Source organism: Terrapene carolina, unplaced genomic scaffold (assembly GCF_002925995.2).
Source record: "Terrapene carolina triunguis isolate 2854851 unplaced genomic scaffold, T_m_triunguis-2.0 Scaffold238, whole genome shotgun sequence".
Taxonomy (NCBI): domain Eukaryota; kingdom Metazoa; phylum Chordata; order Testudines; family Emydidae; genus Terrapene; species Terrapene triunguis.
The window spans coordinates 14,181,313-14,197,717 of NW_020664589.1; the positions used below are offsets into that span (position 1 = coordinate 14,181,313).

At 39.0% G+C, this 16,405-nt stretch overlaps 1 protein-coding gene across 1 annotated transcript in view; it reads left to right on the top strand.

Moving 5' to 3' along the window:
• Positions 1-16,405, top strand: part of CNTRL (centriolin) — a 58,820-nt gene that overhangs the window by 19,648 nt on the left and 22,767 nt on the right. The window contains exons 12-22 of the mRNA XM_029912730.1: positions 715-868; positions 4,451-4,671; positions 5,871-6,047; positions 7,359-7,493; positions 8,736-8,881; positions 9,507-9,714; positions 10,767-10,946; positions 11,386-11,565; positions 12,223-12,339; positions 12,849-12,993; positions 14,739-14,884. Of these exons, the coding sequence (XP_029768590.1) occupies positions 715-868; positions 4,451-4,671; positions 5,871-6,047; positions 7,359-7,493; positions 8,736-8,881; positions 9,507-9,714; positions 10,767-10,946; positions 11,386-11,565; positions 12,223-12,339; positions 12,849-12,993; positions 14,739-14,884 (1,809 nt within the window). The remainder of the gene's footprint in view (positions 1-714; positions 869-4,450; positions 4,672-5,870; positions 6,048-7,358; positions 7,494-8,735; positions 8,882-9,506; positions 9,715-10,766; positions 10,947-11,385; positions 11,566-12,222; positions 12,340-12,848; positions 12,994-14,738; positions 14,885-16,405) is intronic.

Here is a 16,405-nt window from a genome sequence, read left to right on the forward strand (position 1 = left end):
TAAGAGCTCTATGGAGCTTGAAAGCTTGTCTCTTTTAATTAACAGAAGTTTGTCTAATAAAAGATTACCTCACCCACCTTATCTCTTTAAAAAAAAAAAAAAAAGCTATTCAGAGGTGAAGCCAAAATTATTAGACTATGTGAAGCTTGGCTGGCTTGCTAGTTGTTTTCTGCACTGTCATGTAGAATATCTTGGTTTGTTAGCTAATTTCTTCCCAGGCCATAGACTGCTAGGGCTGTGGAGGTAGCTGCTCAGCCTTAGGGGAAATAGAGAATGAATGAATGAATTCCTTGTGTTCCTCAGTTACTAAAGAGCAGTGTTCATGGGTTTTGAAGGGGGGGCTTGTTTGTAATTTCTTGTCTGAAAGGGGTAATGAAGTGGCGAGAGTTAGCTGGGAAAATGGCAATTCTTGGAGCTGTAAGGGATACATATGACCTTCCTACTCTGGGCAGGAATGTGGTGTTTTGGGTTTTTTTAAAACACTTTGCTATAGAGACTTCTTCCTTTGTCTGAGATGAGTTTCCAAAGACTGTGCCTTTTGGGGCAATAAACAAGAAATAATAAGCTATGGAAGGTACAAATTGTTGGTGCAGCTCATTTCCAGTAATGGGACACTTCAGGAGCAATGAGCCAGATAAACTAAATAAGTTAATATATTTTTTAAATTCTTACTGATAAATATGCAAAATGTATCCATTTAACTGTAATCCACAGGCTCACATGACGGCTCAGAAAGCAAGTAAAGAACAGCAGCTTGACATGATGAACAAACATTACGAACAGCTTGAAAGTCGCCTGGATGAAATGCTTTCTAGGATTGCTAGGGAAACTGAGGAAATTAAGGATCTGGAGCAACAGCTTACAGATGGTAAAGAGCACTGGTTTTGTTTGTTTATTTGTTTTTTAACTTTGTTTCCTTAGGAGCATTAAATCTGTATTCAAACATAACTGAGATACAAGAGATGTAGGAAATAGGGCTGTCAAGCGATTAAAAAAATTAATCACACTGTTAATAATAGAATACCATTTATTTAAATATTTGTGGATGTTTTCTACATTTTCAAATATATTTATTTCAATTACAACACAGAATACAAAGTGTACAGTGCTCACTTTATATTAATTTTTGATTACAAATATTTGCACTGTAAAAAAAAAAATAGTATATTTCAATTCACCTAATATAAGTACTATAGTGCAATCTCTTTATCATGAAAGTGGAAATTACAAATGTAGAATTATGTACAAAAAATAACTGCATTCAAAAATAAAACAATGTAAAACTTTAGAGCCTACAAGTCCACTCGGACCTACTTCAGCCAATCGCTCAGACAAACAAGTTTGGTTACATTTTCAGGAGATAATGCTGCCTGCTTCTTGTTTACAACATCATCTGAAAGTGAGAACAGGCGTTCGCATGGCACTGTTGTAACTGGCGTCACAAGATATTTACGTGCTAGATGCGCTAAAGATTCCTGTGTCCCTTCATGCTTCAGTCACCATTCCAGAGGACATGCGTCCATGCTGATGAGGGGTTCTGCTCGATAATGATCCAAAGCAAAGTGGACCAATGCATGTTCATTTTAATCTGAGTCAGATGTAACCAGCAGAAGGATGATTTTCTTTTTTGGTGGTTCAGGTTCAGTAGTTTCTGCATCGAAATGTTGCTCTTTTAAGACTTCTGAAAGCATGCTCCACACCTCGTCTCTCTCAGATTTTGGAAGGCACTTCAGATTCTTAAACCTTGGGTCGAGTGCTGTAGCTATTTTTAGAAATCTCACATTGGTACCTTCTTTGCGTTTTGTCAAATCTGCAGTGACAGTGTTCGTAAATCAAACATGTGCTGGGTCATCATCTGAGACTGCTATAACATGAAATATATGGCAGAATGCAGGTAAAATAGAACAGGAGACATACAATTCTCCCCCAAGAAGTTTAGTCACAAATTTAAGTAACGCACTATTTTTTTAACGAACATCACCAGCATGGAAGCATGTCCTCCGGAATGGTGGCTGAAGCATGAAGGAAAATACGAATGTTTAGCATATCTGGCATGTAAATACCTTGCAATGCTAGCTACAAAAGTGCCATGCAAAATGCCTGTTCTCACTTTCAGGTGACATTGTAAAGAAGAGTCAGGCAGCAGTATCTCCCGTAAATGTAAACAAACTTGTTTGTCTTAGTGTTTGGCTGAACAAGAAGTAGGACTGAGTGGACTTGTAAGCTGTAAAGTTTTACATTGTTTTGTTTTTGAGTTCAGTTATGTAACAAACAAACAAAAAAATCTACATTTGTAAATTACACTTTCACAATAGAGATTGCACTACAGTACTTGTATGAGGTGAATTGAAAAATACTATTTCTTTTGTTTATCGTTTTTACAGTGCAAATATTTGTAATAAAAACTAATATAAAGTGAGTACTGTACACTTTGTATTCTGTGTTGTAATAGAAATCAATATATTTGAAAATATAGAAAAACATCCAAAAATATTTAATAAATTTCAATTGGTATTCTATTGTTTAACAGTGCAATTAATCGCGATTAACTCAAAAAAATTAAGTGATTAAAAAAATTAATTACATGAGTTAACTGCGATTAATCGATAGCCCTAGTAGGAAAGGAAAAAATGCAATAATTCTCAAATGTGTCCACCTTAGAGGAAAAGAGCTGGAAAATACAGGTCACCAAAACATTATGCATTTCCCACCAAGACTTTCATTGGCAAAGGAAGATTGTGTTGATAAGGAGGTGTTGCATATACAATACGTAGACCTCAATGATCAGATCTTGATGGGGAGAGCCAGCAGCAACACTCTTCCCTGTTTCATGGAAGATTCAGATCTCTTGCTTAACAAGTTGAGTGTATTTCGTCACTTGACAGCATCTTTTGCAGCTAGTAAAGGAGCATCATGGATATGCCATAAATTAGTGGCCTTCAGTCATAAGAATGAGGTGATTTCTCTTCTCCTTATATGAATGTGACATCTTGATAGTCCAAGTGGTATTATGAAGTCTTCTAGTTACTGTTACTACATGTTGATTGAAACTGTTGTCAGAGTCAGAACTTTTAGAAAACGATTACATGGTAGAAAAGCTATAGTCTCTGCTGACTGTTAAGGGATCCTCTAATATCACCATCTGCATGGAAAGAATATCATATTCATTGATTTGATCACTTCAGTTTTGAAAACAGATTTAAGAAATCCCATTCATTGGTATTACTATGGACAAGATACTATAAATCACTGTTATGTGAAAGCAAATGCCTAGCTCAAGGATGAAATATTTTCAAATGCTTAATAAAACTTATAATCATCATTGCTGTTTAAGTGAATTGAAAGGTGAAGTTGTACAGCCACGTAATGCTCAGTGAGCTAAGGTACTTGTGCTCTGAAGTTGTACATGCATAATATCTTGAAGGCAATGTCCTTTGTCCCTGGAGACTATTGCATCCTAAACATCTCTCAGAATTCCTTGTTGGCCATTACTGAACTGCAGTAGTAATTAATTCAGGTGGGATGTTTTCTTCCCTAAAAGAAAAAGGGAAAATCTAGCTCTAATAAAAGGAAAAATGAGCGCTACGGTAGGGGTGGGGAATATTATATGAAATAGTGTTTACTTTTACTTATGTGTTGGACAGTTAAAATACAGTCTCAAATAACTGGGGGGGGGTGGGGGTTGCTTTTAGACAGTGTGTGGTTTCAAGCTGCTAGAACAAAAAGAAACATATACTAACATGATATTAATTTTGCAGAACGATTTAGACTGTGAATATAAACATGACCTTTTCATTTGGTCTTTATAAATTAAAATATTAATAAAATTAAATAGTTTAATCCTTGTTCCAGTAAACTAAAAAATGTACACTTAATATTTTAAGCTGTTGTTCCATATCAGGAAAATATTTAGTGGACAGAGTTGAAGGAGATCAAAGAGGGAACAATATAGAATAGAAATGTGTCTTAAATGGCTCCATATTAACCTAGTATAATGTCACATCAGGACACATTTTAGAGAAGACATTTTTTGAAACCCTAATTGTTGTTTCTCTAGAATTAGCTATTCCAAGTTCATGAGAAGTTACTCTAAACTAGGTAACACACACAAGTTGGTTCAAGTAGTAAGTACAATTGAGCCACTAAGTAGTAATGACTTGAGTTGTACCAAAAATCTAACACTGTAAAATATGGGTGACTAATTTTTTTAAGCTAGTTTTCTCTCTCTCAAAAAAAGTGGAGAAAACTTAGATTCAGCTAAATTAACTATGTTCTGATCTTCAAAACTTGACAGTTTGTGATGAACATCTCCTTTGTAGCATTTTTGATGTCTAGTATTCAGAAACTGCTCTGGAGGATTAGGAATCTCTATTTTGTTCATCTTGTATTCCTTTATTTGAAATAAAGAGCTCTCTTGCGTACTCTAATTCCATTTTGTACCTTTGTGCAGGTCAAATAGCAGCAAATGAAGCACTGAAGAGGGATTTAGAAGGTATTATCATTGGGTTACAGGAATACCTTGAGAGTGTTAAGGGTCAGGCCAAGCAGGCCAGTGATGAATGTAAGGAGTTGCAGAAGGATAAGGAGGCTTTGCTGCAAAGATTGACTGAACTGGAGGAGGAAAGAAATCAGCTGGAAATAGTTGCCATGGATGCCGAAAACATGAGAAAAGTAAGATTTAGGAATACTTGTGTCTTCCCAAAGCCAGATCTCTGGGAATAAAAATAGAAACTGAATTCTGAACTGCAAAACAAAATTTCCCTGGGACAAATTCTGCTCTCTTGTATGGTAACTTCAGTGGGAGTTAAAACTGTAACTGAGAACAGAATTTGGCCTGTAATATTTAAAACATAAATAGCATACAGCAAATGGAGATTATTCTAAGGGGCAGTCAAGGTATATTTTGTATATTTTTGTTATGGTGGAACTCTCCCAGAAATCCAGACTTAGACTTTTGCTCCTCGGACCAAAGGCTGATTTGCACTTACACTAGCACAAGTTGCTCCAACATCAGTATGGCATATCTACACTAGGGTTTGCATCTATGTGGCTACACTGTTGCAAAAAACAAACAAACAAGTGTAGACAGTCTTAGATTGAGAATACTTTACTGATTTATTCTAGCAACCACCTTTCCTGCTTGCTCTCTCTTTCCACCTAAGGAACCCTCCCCTTTTTAAATTGCACTTTCCACTACCCTCTCTCTCTACCAGTGGGTTGTGCAATTAAGTACCTCTGAGGCAGGTATCAAAGCTATTCAGTGAAACCACCCCACAGGAGATGCTCTTGGAACAATAAGTGCTAAACCATCATTCTCAAAGCCAAAGATAAGTGACCACCACAGCCGAGCTTCCTCAGCCCAGAACCTGAACTAACTGATAATTCTCATACTCAGGTTTTCCACACCAAATAGTTACCACCAAGCTGATGGGTATGTCATCCAGTTGTTAAAGACCAATTTTATTGTCCAGCTAGGAGTAAAGTTAGACTTAAGAGAAACAAATGTCTGTGGCTCTAACCCAGAAGTTTTTTTATTTGTATTGTGGGGGGGAGGGGCTTTGTACAGTGCTTAGCACAACAGCACCCTAGACTCTACTCATATATATTTCTATCTACAGTTATATTTGACTGTCAACTACAACTAGCTCTAACTGTCCCTGACTATAGTGGTCATGAATGGTACCCTTACTCTGCTCGTCTAGATGTGGTATAATTGTTAATCCCTGGAAACCAGGAGATAGCCAGGCAATGTGTTCCAGTAAATCCTGACAGTTGAATATGCTGCATTTGCTAGCATCAAGAAATTAACTAGAAATATGAACAGAATCATGAATAATATGTATATTTCTAAGTTGAATGTGCAATTTCAGGAAATTGCAGAGCTTGAATGTGCACTCCAAGAGCAACGAGAAGTAAATGAATCTCTTAGAGAGGCACAAGGGGATCTCAGTGCATATGAGGCTGAACTGGAGTCTCAACTTAAAGTCAGAGACGTTGAAGCCAATCAACAGAAGGAAGAATTGGAGAGACTAAAACGACTTAGTCAGGTGAGAATAGAATTACTGTGACATCAAATGAAAATAGTTCTTTTTTTAAAGGGTAATCTAGCTTGAAAAACGTAAGTGGACTTTACTCAGGTTTTGTTTTGTTTTGTTTTTAGATTTAGAAATACTTTTTTACCTTCTGTAAAAGCAGCAAAGAGTCCTGTGGCACCTTATAGACTAACAGACGTATTGGAGCATGAGCTTTCCACTACATGCATCCGAAGAAGTGGGTATTCGCCCACGAAAGCTCATTCTCCAATACATCTATTAGTCTATAAGGTGCCACAGGACTCTTTGCTGCTTTTACAGATCCAGACTAACACAGCTACCCCTTTGATTTTTTTACCTTCTGAGTCTGGGAAGAATGAAAGTTCTAGGGAAGCTGTTCTTATCAGCTGTTTTTTTTTTTTAAAGCCCTCTGAGTTCATGATGAAAATTCTAATATCCATGTTTTTGATTAAAACATTTTTGGCTACTTATAACACAGATTTCAAAATCCAGTTAATCCTGCTTTCAGATATCCATTTTAAGAGTTCTGTTAGTATATTATGCAAATTAGAAAACTTTTCCATCTCCTTCTTTGTTACTGTGATGGAAGTTTCCTTTGTAATAGTCAGAAATCCCTTTCTTTTAAAGAGATCCCCTTTTAATGGTTTAAAGTAATGTATGTAGCAAGGAACTTAAACAAATATGAATGATAATTCCTTTGTTAATGATGGGTCTTATTTTTGCATTCGGTAACTTCAAGTTTAGTAAGGAAATGTTCCTTACGTTCAAGTAGCAATTATGTTTCATAAGACAATGTAACCAGTATGGTTCGTAGTTGCCGTTTTGGTATAATTTATAACTTTTATCTGGAAAGCAAGATAAAAATATTTTTGGGCTCTCCATGGAGAATATACTCTGAATAAAAACAGACTAGCAATTGTGGCTTTCCAGAAATACAGTTGGAAGAATATTGGTTACCCAAACATAAAAAAAGTGTCATTACCACAGTCTTCTGAAGTTTAGCATAGGGCTTGTCTGAAAATTGTCTTTCAAAATTTTCCCCAGATGTGCATCCTGGCCCATAGAGAATGGGGACACAAGAAGTCAAATACAGTTCCCGTTTTTAGACAAAATTTTTCAAAACTGAAAAACTCTTGGAAAACGTTGACAGTTTTTTGTTTTGTTTTTGTTTTTATTTCATTAGAAATTTCAACAAGGGGATTTTGGACCAGCTCTAGTTTAGCACCTTTTATAATTCAGTTAATTTAGTTGTTTCGAAAAGTACAATTGTTCTGGTTTTTAAATCTGAAAACTTTGTTATTATAGATGGAACACTCAGCCCTGCAAGCTGAACTCGAAAAAGAAAGGCAGGCATTAGAAAATGCTCTTACCAAAGCACAAATATCAGAAGAGAAGGAACAGGAAAACAATAAGCTACTCTCCCAGCTCAAACAATTGCAGGTTAAATACTTATTCATTTTTTGTCTCAGAATTCACCTGATATCTGGAATGTTCTTTTTTTTCCCCCTAAAGGAAAATTAATATGGATTTTCCTCCTCTATGTACTCTGCATCTGTTTGGGAATCTTAAGTAGCATCTCTGACTCTTTTCTCCCTAATGTTAATACTCCTAACCCAAAAGCCCCATGTTGCAGTCATCATCCTTCTGTTTTTGAGGTCTGAATTGAGCTATCAAAAAGACTGCTCCATGATATTCCAGAGGGATTGGTTATTGTTTTATGTAAAACATGTCCTTCCTTCCAGCTCAGTGCATGTGGGTGAGAAAGAGGCTTAGTTATTCCAGGTTTCAGAACTGCTGAGCACAAGAGAGAAACTGAATATCAAGAGTCTGTTGGAGTATATATTTGGAGATATCCTATCTCCTAGAACTGGAAGGGACCTTGAAAGGTCATCGAGTCCAGCCCCCTGCCTTCACTAGCAGGACCAAGTACTGATTTTTGCCCCAGATCCCTAAGTGGCCCCCTCAAGGATTGAACTCACAACCCTGGGTTTAGCAGGCTAATGCCCAAACCACTGAGCTATCCCCTTCCCCCAGTAGGTTCTAGTTAAATCAGAAATTAAATTAAATTGGAGGTTGACTTACTACCTTACACTTCTTGTTTCCTAGCTTAGGGATAATGTGGATATGTGTATTTGTCCTTCTGTTGTCTGAATAAGTATTCCTTGGGTCAGCACCCCAGGTGCAAAAAGAAGTCTCTGCTCTCCAAAGTAAATAGTCAGCAACTCAGAGCCTCAGACAGACAACAGGGATACAAAAGGAAAGGTCCAGTTTTGTAAAGTGCAGACTGCTCCTGATTCTTGCTGAAAATTAGTTATGTTGGCTTAACTGAGTAATTTTGCTCTGTGTATTATCTTTGTACAATTCTAATTGTTGAAATTGGTGGTGGTTTGTTTTTTCTGAGAAGTTTCTCACTGTTAGGTCCTTGAATGAAATGAGAATTCTATAGTTTGCTTGTGTTATCAGCTCCTTTATGGCGATAGGCTTAACTTATACAAAGATATATTTATTACTTCATTAGACTGCTAAGAAGGAGATGCAATACAAACAAGCCCATTCTTGAACTGGCATCAAAATATTTTCAACATTTAGGAGTAATTGCAAGGAAAGATGCATTTCATATTGGGAAAGTATTTGTCAGATTCTAAAGTACTGGAATTTGACCCCTTAAATTTGGTTTTACAGGGAGACAATAACCTTTTGAAACAACAGCTTAAAGATCTTCAAAATCAGCTAAACCATGCAGTTGACAACATAATTCATCCTGAAGAAGTCACAGCTCGTGTAAGTGAGCTCAAGAGAAAACTGCAGACAGGAATTGGAGAAATTAGGTGGGTAAAATAAACTCATTAGTAATATCATTATATGAGTTGGTATGCACAGAAATAAGTATGTAGGAGTAACAAGATAAGCACTCTTTCTCCACTGTTGTGCCAGAGTACAGCTCTGACACTGGCCCATAAATAACCCTGTTGCCATGTCCTGCATTCCATCCTCACAGTTACACACCCTACATCACTATTGTTAAATATAGTAGGTGGGGTATCCTGCCACCGAGCAGGAAGTAAGAGAGCAATCCTTTGCTCCACATCTGCTTAAATATCCTGTGTTGGTTCAGGAACCATGGGACCAATCAAAAAGGCACCACCAGTTAAGTGCACCAATTGGACCACTTGCCCCTAGATCTAGTGAGACCCAGCTGGGTGGGGTGTAGGTGAACAAGACCTGCTGCTTTTCCTCTAGCCACACAGAGTGGGAAGGGGAGAGTTGGAGATAGGGACACACCTCTCCATACAGTTTCAGCCATAGGGCTGGGCCACTATTGAACTGTACCTAGTTGTATCAGCCACCTTAAATTCTTGCACTAGCATATTAGATTGGAAAAATCCCAGCATCTAACACCAAGAACTAAAATTATTGCTTTCTTTCTTATGAATTGCATTGTCTTTCTTGCAGATGCCATAATTCAACTGATTTTTTAGGGAAAAGCCTTGCAGACCTGCAGAAACAATTTAATGAAATCCTTGCTCATTCACAGCAAGAAAAAGAGGAGGCATGGGCTAGACAGAGACAGTTACAAGAAGAGATGGCTTCTCAACAAGAGAAACTGGGAGATGCACAGGAAAAATATAGACAGGCCTGTAACAAAGCTGCAGAAGCAAGAGTAAGAGAATTGCAAGTTAACAAATGGAGAAAATTGAACTGGCAGCACAAGGATCAAATTTCACTCCCTACCCAGCACTATAGCACTTCTTAAAAGTTCTTGGTTATCTAGATGAAATATTTGTTTGTCTGGAGCAGGTTTGGGACAACTGGAATGTAGAGAGAGAGATTACTATTCCATTTCAGATATGATAAGATAGGTTTGTTTTTTTCTTTTTAATATGTGTAGTGTGGTTCTGGTTTTCACCTGATTGCAGCAGTGCATGTTTCTCTTAAGTGGTAACTATCCATTAAAGGGAAATGATATAAACAGTTGAGAATAAAAAAAAAAAATCCTTCAGAAGTAATTTGACAGCTCTCACACTTTAAATAGATTCTGGCCACCGTAGGGATAAATGGATGCATATGAACACTTTCGTTCTCATGTCTTACAGTAGACTTGCCTTACTCACAGACTCCTTAATCTTTTTTTTGCATCAAAAATATGATGCAAATGTATGGAGATGCTGTTTCTAGAGACAATGGCTTAATATAGGCATCTGTGCACTGATATGCTGTGTGCCCCTTTGTACTCTTCTGAGATCCTTTATTGCATAGAGCTTGCAGAAGGTTTTCATTTTTGCATAAATGTCTCAGAAGAATTTTCTCATTCCTCCAAAAATTAATAGGGATAGCCATTTTCTGGTGTGTGCATGCAACAGCTGTGGAGTCGATTGTGTGCTGTCTTTATGAAGTGTACTTGATTATATGCCTAGCCAGTGTTTGGACTATAGAATATATGGGGAACAAAGAAAAGTAAAAGTAAAGATTATGGGTAAAATTTTCAAAAGCTCTGAAGTCCCATTTTAAAAAAACTCACTTAGGTTCTTTTAAAATTTTACTCTATTGAAGTCATGATATGGTAGTTGTCAATCTCTCTTTGATAAATAGCATTCTGCTAATTTCACGTTTTGAGAAATAGATATTTTTAAACGTCAACAAGATTGTGAATCAAAATATGCATTGTGTAGGCTTCTCTTTCATGTTGTTCGTTGTAATTTATTTAAACTGCAGATTAAATCTGAGAAGAGGCAGAATGAGACTAGAGTTCATCAGCTAGAGAATGAAATCCAGCACTTGCATGCAAAAATAAAGAGTATGGAAGAAATACAGGGCCTTGCAGATCAACAACTTCAAGAAGCTGATGAGGAGAAGGAGAAAATTCTTACCCAACTGGAAGATTTAGAGAATAAGGTGGGAGGTAGATAAGCAAGAACAAGCACACACACTGAACTCAGTTACCTGAATGGAAGAAGAAAAAAAAAAAAAAAAAACACAAACAACACACAAACAACACACACACACACACACACACCTTTATAAGTGTTTTGGCAGTTTTGATTTCTAGGACTGTTACCTGGGACTTCAAGTGTAGATGTTGATTGTTACCAGTGATGTTAGTTTGATTCTGGCTTTAATTAAAAAAAAATTGATGCAAAGCATCTTAAAAATACTTTTAAATGAAAAATAATATGAGATAACACTATACAAAATGGGGCATAGTGACTCCTATAGGCTGTAAGGTAAAATGTCCTGTAGAGACACCAGAAGAAAGCTATAAAATATTAACAATGTAAAAACAGTACAGGATAAAAACTCTTACAAAAATATACATATATTTTCCCTATTTCAGAAAAACTTAGACGATGCCAGGGCACAAAAGCAAATTCTTGGCCTAGATAAAGAATTGAAGGAATTAAGAAGAGCAATAGCCACTTCGGATAAACTGGCAACCACAGAGCTCTCCATTGCCAAAGATCAGCTAAAGTCTCTCCATGGAACTGTTCTCAAAATTAACCAAGAGCGAGCTGAGGTAATTCAACATATAAATAATACATGTTTATAATGTTTACTAATGCTGTTATAATTGGAGGGTTCTTGGTGTTTCCTTTATCATGTGGAGTTTAAGGCTCAACCACAAATCCTCACACTGGACTGAAACTTGGCACATAAGGTCTCAGTCTGGGGGCAAGTCTTATTTATTGTAAAATATATAAATAGTTGATGTAGCCTGGGAAGGTAGTGTAGGTAATTTCCAGGTTGGATAACTTGTCTCATTACATTCTGAAAGCTTTTGAATACATCATTTTTTACAAAGATTTGAATAATAGCCATTTAACAAATGAAAAGCAGATTGCAGTAATATTGTGACTTAAGGTCATAATAAATTAACAGGAACAGATACAATGTAAGTAAATTCTTAAGACTTCAAGTTATTCAAGTCAGGAACCTTGTCTCCATATTTATAAAGTACCTATAAGTGTGGGTATTTATCTAACGTGTAAAAAAAGAAACAGACTCTGTTTTTTCATGTAGATAATAGGAATGAAGAAAAAGGTGAAAAAAGAAATGAAGAAAGCAGTCCAGCATGATTGTTTATTACTATGCTCTTCTCAATGCTGTATGAGGCATCAGCAGCTCTGTAAAATAAACTTTTAAAATTAAAGGTTTGCTCTGTTTATTGTTGTAGGAATTTCAGGAAGCAGAGAAGTTCTGTATGCAGGCAGCTCGTGCAGCTCAGGATCTTGCCCAAGCAGAAGCAGAAATAGAATTGTTGCAGAGACTTTTAAAAGAAAAAGAAGGACAGGTAAATTGTAGTAGGTTTTTCAGTACATCAAGATATGAATGCTAAAAGGGGTAAATGAAATATGCAGAGATCATTTTGAATATAGGCGCATGGTTAAAATGAATATCTGAAACAGCCTAACATAATTAATTAGTCCTGCCACGTCTGCAGGGGACTTGACTAGATGATCTCTCGAGGTCCCTTCCAGTTTTGATTATATGATAACTTTTTAAATTACTGACTACCTAATTACAATTTTTTTTTTTTTTTTTAAACTTAGTGCTGGACTTTTCCACATACTCATTTCTGTTAGTCCAGCTGATTTTCTCTTATGACTATCATTTATTAAAATGTCTTTATGTGGGTAATTGCATAGTCACAATCATTTGAGAGGAGAAGGGGAAATCTTTCTTACAGCAAATTAATTCACATGCTGAGTTTGTGAATTTTTTATTTAATGAGATGTGTTTCTAGAATAGGCTTTATAAATTAGACCGAGTTTTGATTTTAAAACTTTTTTTTAAAAATAGTTTCAGTATGAAATGGAAAAACCTGATGCCGGAGCTGTTGCATCAAGTTTTCAGAAGTTTGAGATTGATAAATTAAACCAGATTCTGAAACGTCAGAGAGCAGAAATTGACCGACTGAAAAGCTTATTAGACAATGCCAGGGCAGGTAATACTTCCTTTTTTTGTCTCTGCACCTTGCATTCCAGCACATGCTTAAAGGAAATACATTTCTACCCCATGTTTCTCACCACCTGCTCACTTCATATACCTGGGGATGTATTCAAAACACTAATAGTCCATTCTGTGAGGCTTCTGAAAGCGGGTTTCTAAGATGCACACTTTGTTCCTAGACAGGGGTTTTTTGGTTTGTTTTTTACTTCTGGGGGGGAGCGGGGGAAGAGAAGGGTATGGGTGTATGGAAGTGAAGTGAGCAGGATGTAGTAAGTTTGCACTTCCATAATGTGCTTATCGTGCATATAATGCAGTTATGTAGCTTCTTTCATCCAGGATGAAGGATCTTGGTTCTTATGGTATTTTGCAAATATTATTGAATTAAACCACACACCCTGCCTGTGATAGAGGTGCATATTATTATCATCACACCCACAAATGAGGAAATGTTACTTAACCTCTGCAACCTTGACCAAGGTCTCACAGCACATAAGTGGCAGACCTAAAAAACAGTCTAGGAATACTGGTGCCCAACTTTATTGGCCAAGCCACATTAACTGTGTTACACATTCAGTAGATATTTCAGAAACCTAGCTCGTAGCTGTGATGGGAGTGTGGAAATCACATTTCACAACTGGTATCAGAGGTCTATTCATGACCAAGTGTAATGAAAAAGAAAGAATTTAGAAGCATTTTAAGTAATTTCAAAAGTCTTAAAGTTCCCTCTATATTTACTCATTCATAAGCTGAATTTTTTTAGTAAAAAAGGGAAGCATCAGAGAAGGGGGTTGGCTTATGAATGGGTGTATAGAGAGAGAGAGAGAAAGGTGGGACACTGCGCCCTCCCCCCCCAACAGAGCGAGCAAGGAGAGGCAGCACAGCGAGCAGAGCCAGAAGCGCAGAGGCGGGGCCAGAGTCTCTCCGCTTCTGGCCACGCTGCTCTCCCCGCAGCCTCTGAAGCAGCTGCAGCTCCGGGGCTGGCAGGCTGCGGCCACACCGCTCAGCCTGCCAGAGCAGCTCCAGCTAGGTCAGAGACATCCTCCCCTGGCCTGCCCCAGCTAAGGTGGGAATGGATGGGATCGGGAGAATGTGGGGGGTCCCAGGCTAGGGGTGGGGTCATGTGGGGGGTGGTCACAGGGGTTACTCTCCTGACCCCCCGGTTCCCCCCCCCCCCCCCCCCAAATTTCCCCACCAGTTGCTGTCCCAGCCTGTCAGGGTAAACCACTGGCAGGCCAGGACACTTTGTTTACTTAGGTTTACCTCCATGCCTGTGGACACTCAAGGTAAACAAACCATCTCGGCCCGCCAGCAGCTTATCCTGATGGCCTGGGAGCCAAAGTTTGCCGATCCCTGAATTATAGGGTCAGCTTATGAATGAGTCATAAAAATTTCCATTTTTACTTATCCATCTTGCAGGGGTCAGCTTATAAACGAACCAGCTTATGATAGAGTATATACGGTACTAAATTACTGTGTTTCTGATCTCACATTTCCTTCATCTAAAGATGAAATTACTGTGTCTGGTGTTTGTTTATTTGAAGTGTTGGGTAATAACTTCAGTATATTGTACTATTGGTACGAAATAACAGAAATAAAATGTATTGGGGTGTGGCGGACTTTAAATTGGCATTTTCATTATCGTAAATATATAGACCTGTGGGTACCTCCATAACTATAATAGTGCATTCAGCTTTACTGAAGTACATTCTAAGGTTATGTAACCATGTTATTCTTTTACAGGTAACAAGGATGAAATAGACAATTTACTGGATGAAATTGCAGCACTCAGACATGCCCTTTCTTACCAGAATGATTACATCACCAGTATAGCCGATCCATTCAAAAGAAGGGGATATTGGTATTATATGCCATCATCATCACCACAAGTATGAAAACTAACATGGGATTTTGTGGAAAGTAATTTGATATGGAAAAATTCTATTACGAACCTCATTAATATTTGGAGGAGGAACTAGCGGGAAAGCTGATAGGTGTAAAAAAGACAAATGTTGGAATACCAACTTTAACCTTTCTGTACAAAAAGTATGTTTCGTAATACAGCTGCTTAGAACCTGGTTAATTTGGGTTTTTGTCTTTTCAGCACATAGTCATAGACTTTAAGGTCAGAAGGAACCATTATGATAGTCTAATCTGACCTCCTGCACAACGCAGGCCACAGACTCTCACCCACCCGCTCCTATAATAAACCCCTAACCTATGTCTGAGCTATTGAAGCTCATTTAGGCCAATTTCAAGCCTAAACTTCCTGATGGCCAGTTTATATCCATTTGTTCTTGTGTCCACATTGGTACCGAGCCTAAATAATTCCTCTCCCTCCCTGGTATTTATCCCTCTGATATATTTATAGAGAGCAATCATATCCCCCCTCAGCCTTCTTTTGGTTAGACTAAACAAGCCAAGCTCTTTGAGTCTCCTTTCATAAGACAGGTTTTCCATTCCTCGGATCATCCTAGCAGCCCTTCTCTGTACCTGTTCCAGTTTGAATTCATCCTTCTTAAACATGGGAGACCAGAACTGCACACAGTATTCCAGATGAGGTCTCACCAGTGTCTTCTATAACAGTACTAACACCCAGTGGTGAGCTGGAACCGGTTCGCACCGGTTCGCGGGAACCAGTTGTTAAATTTAGAAACCCTTTTAGAACCGGTTGTCCCTCTTGGGACAACCGGTTCTAAAAGGGCATTTAAATTTAACAAGCGCTCCCCGCCGCGGCCCCAGCTCACCTCAGCTCTGCCTCTGCCTCCTCCCATGAATGCTCCGCCCTGCTTCTCCTCCCGCCCTGCTTCCTGCGAATAGGGTGAGCAGACAGCAAGTGTGAAAAATCGGGACGGGGGTGGGGGGTAATAGGATCCTATATAAGAAAAAGACCCAAAAATCGGGACTATCCCTATAAAATCGGGACATCTGGTCACCCTACCTGCGAATCAGCTGTTCGCGCTGGAAGCCTGGGACAGCTGAGAAGCAAGCAGGCTTCCCGCTCAGGCCCAGGAAGACGGAGCTGAGGTACGAGGAGGGCCATGCGCTGGCCGCGGCCCTAGCCGGCCCCGCGTCCCCGGCCGCGGCCCTCCTGCCCGGCCCCGCGTCCCCGGCCACCCGGCTCTGGCCGCGGCCCTGCTGCCCGGCCCCGCGTCCCCAGCCGCCCGGCTCCTACTGCAGTGCGACGCGGTCCAGCCGCGGCCCCGCATCCCCGGCTGCCCGGCTCCGGCCCGACCCCAAGGCTCCAGCCGCAGCCCTCCCCGGCTCTGGCCGGCCGCCCTCCCGGCTCCGGCCGTGGACCTGCCCGGCCCCGCGGCTCTGGCCGCGGCCCTGCTGCCTGGTCCCCTATCTCCTTCAAACATTTTTCCAAGACCTTGCATACTACAGATGTCAAACTGACAGGCCTGTAG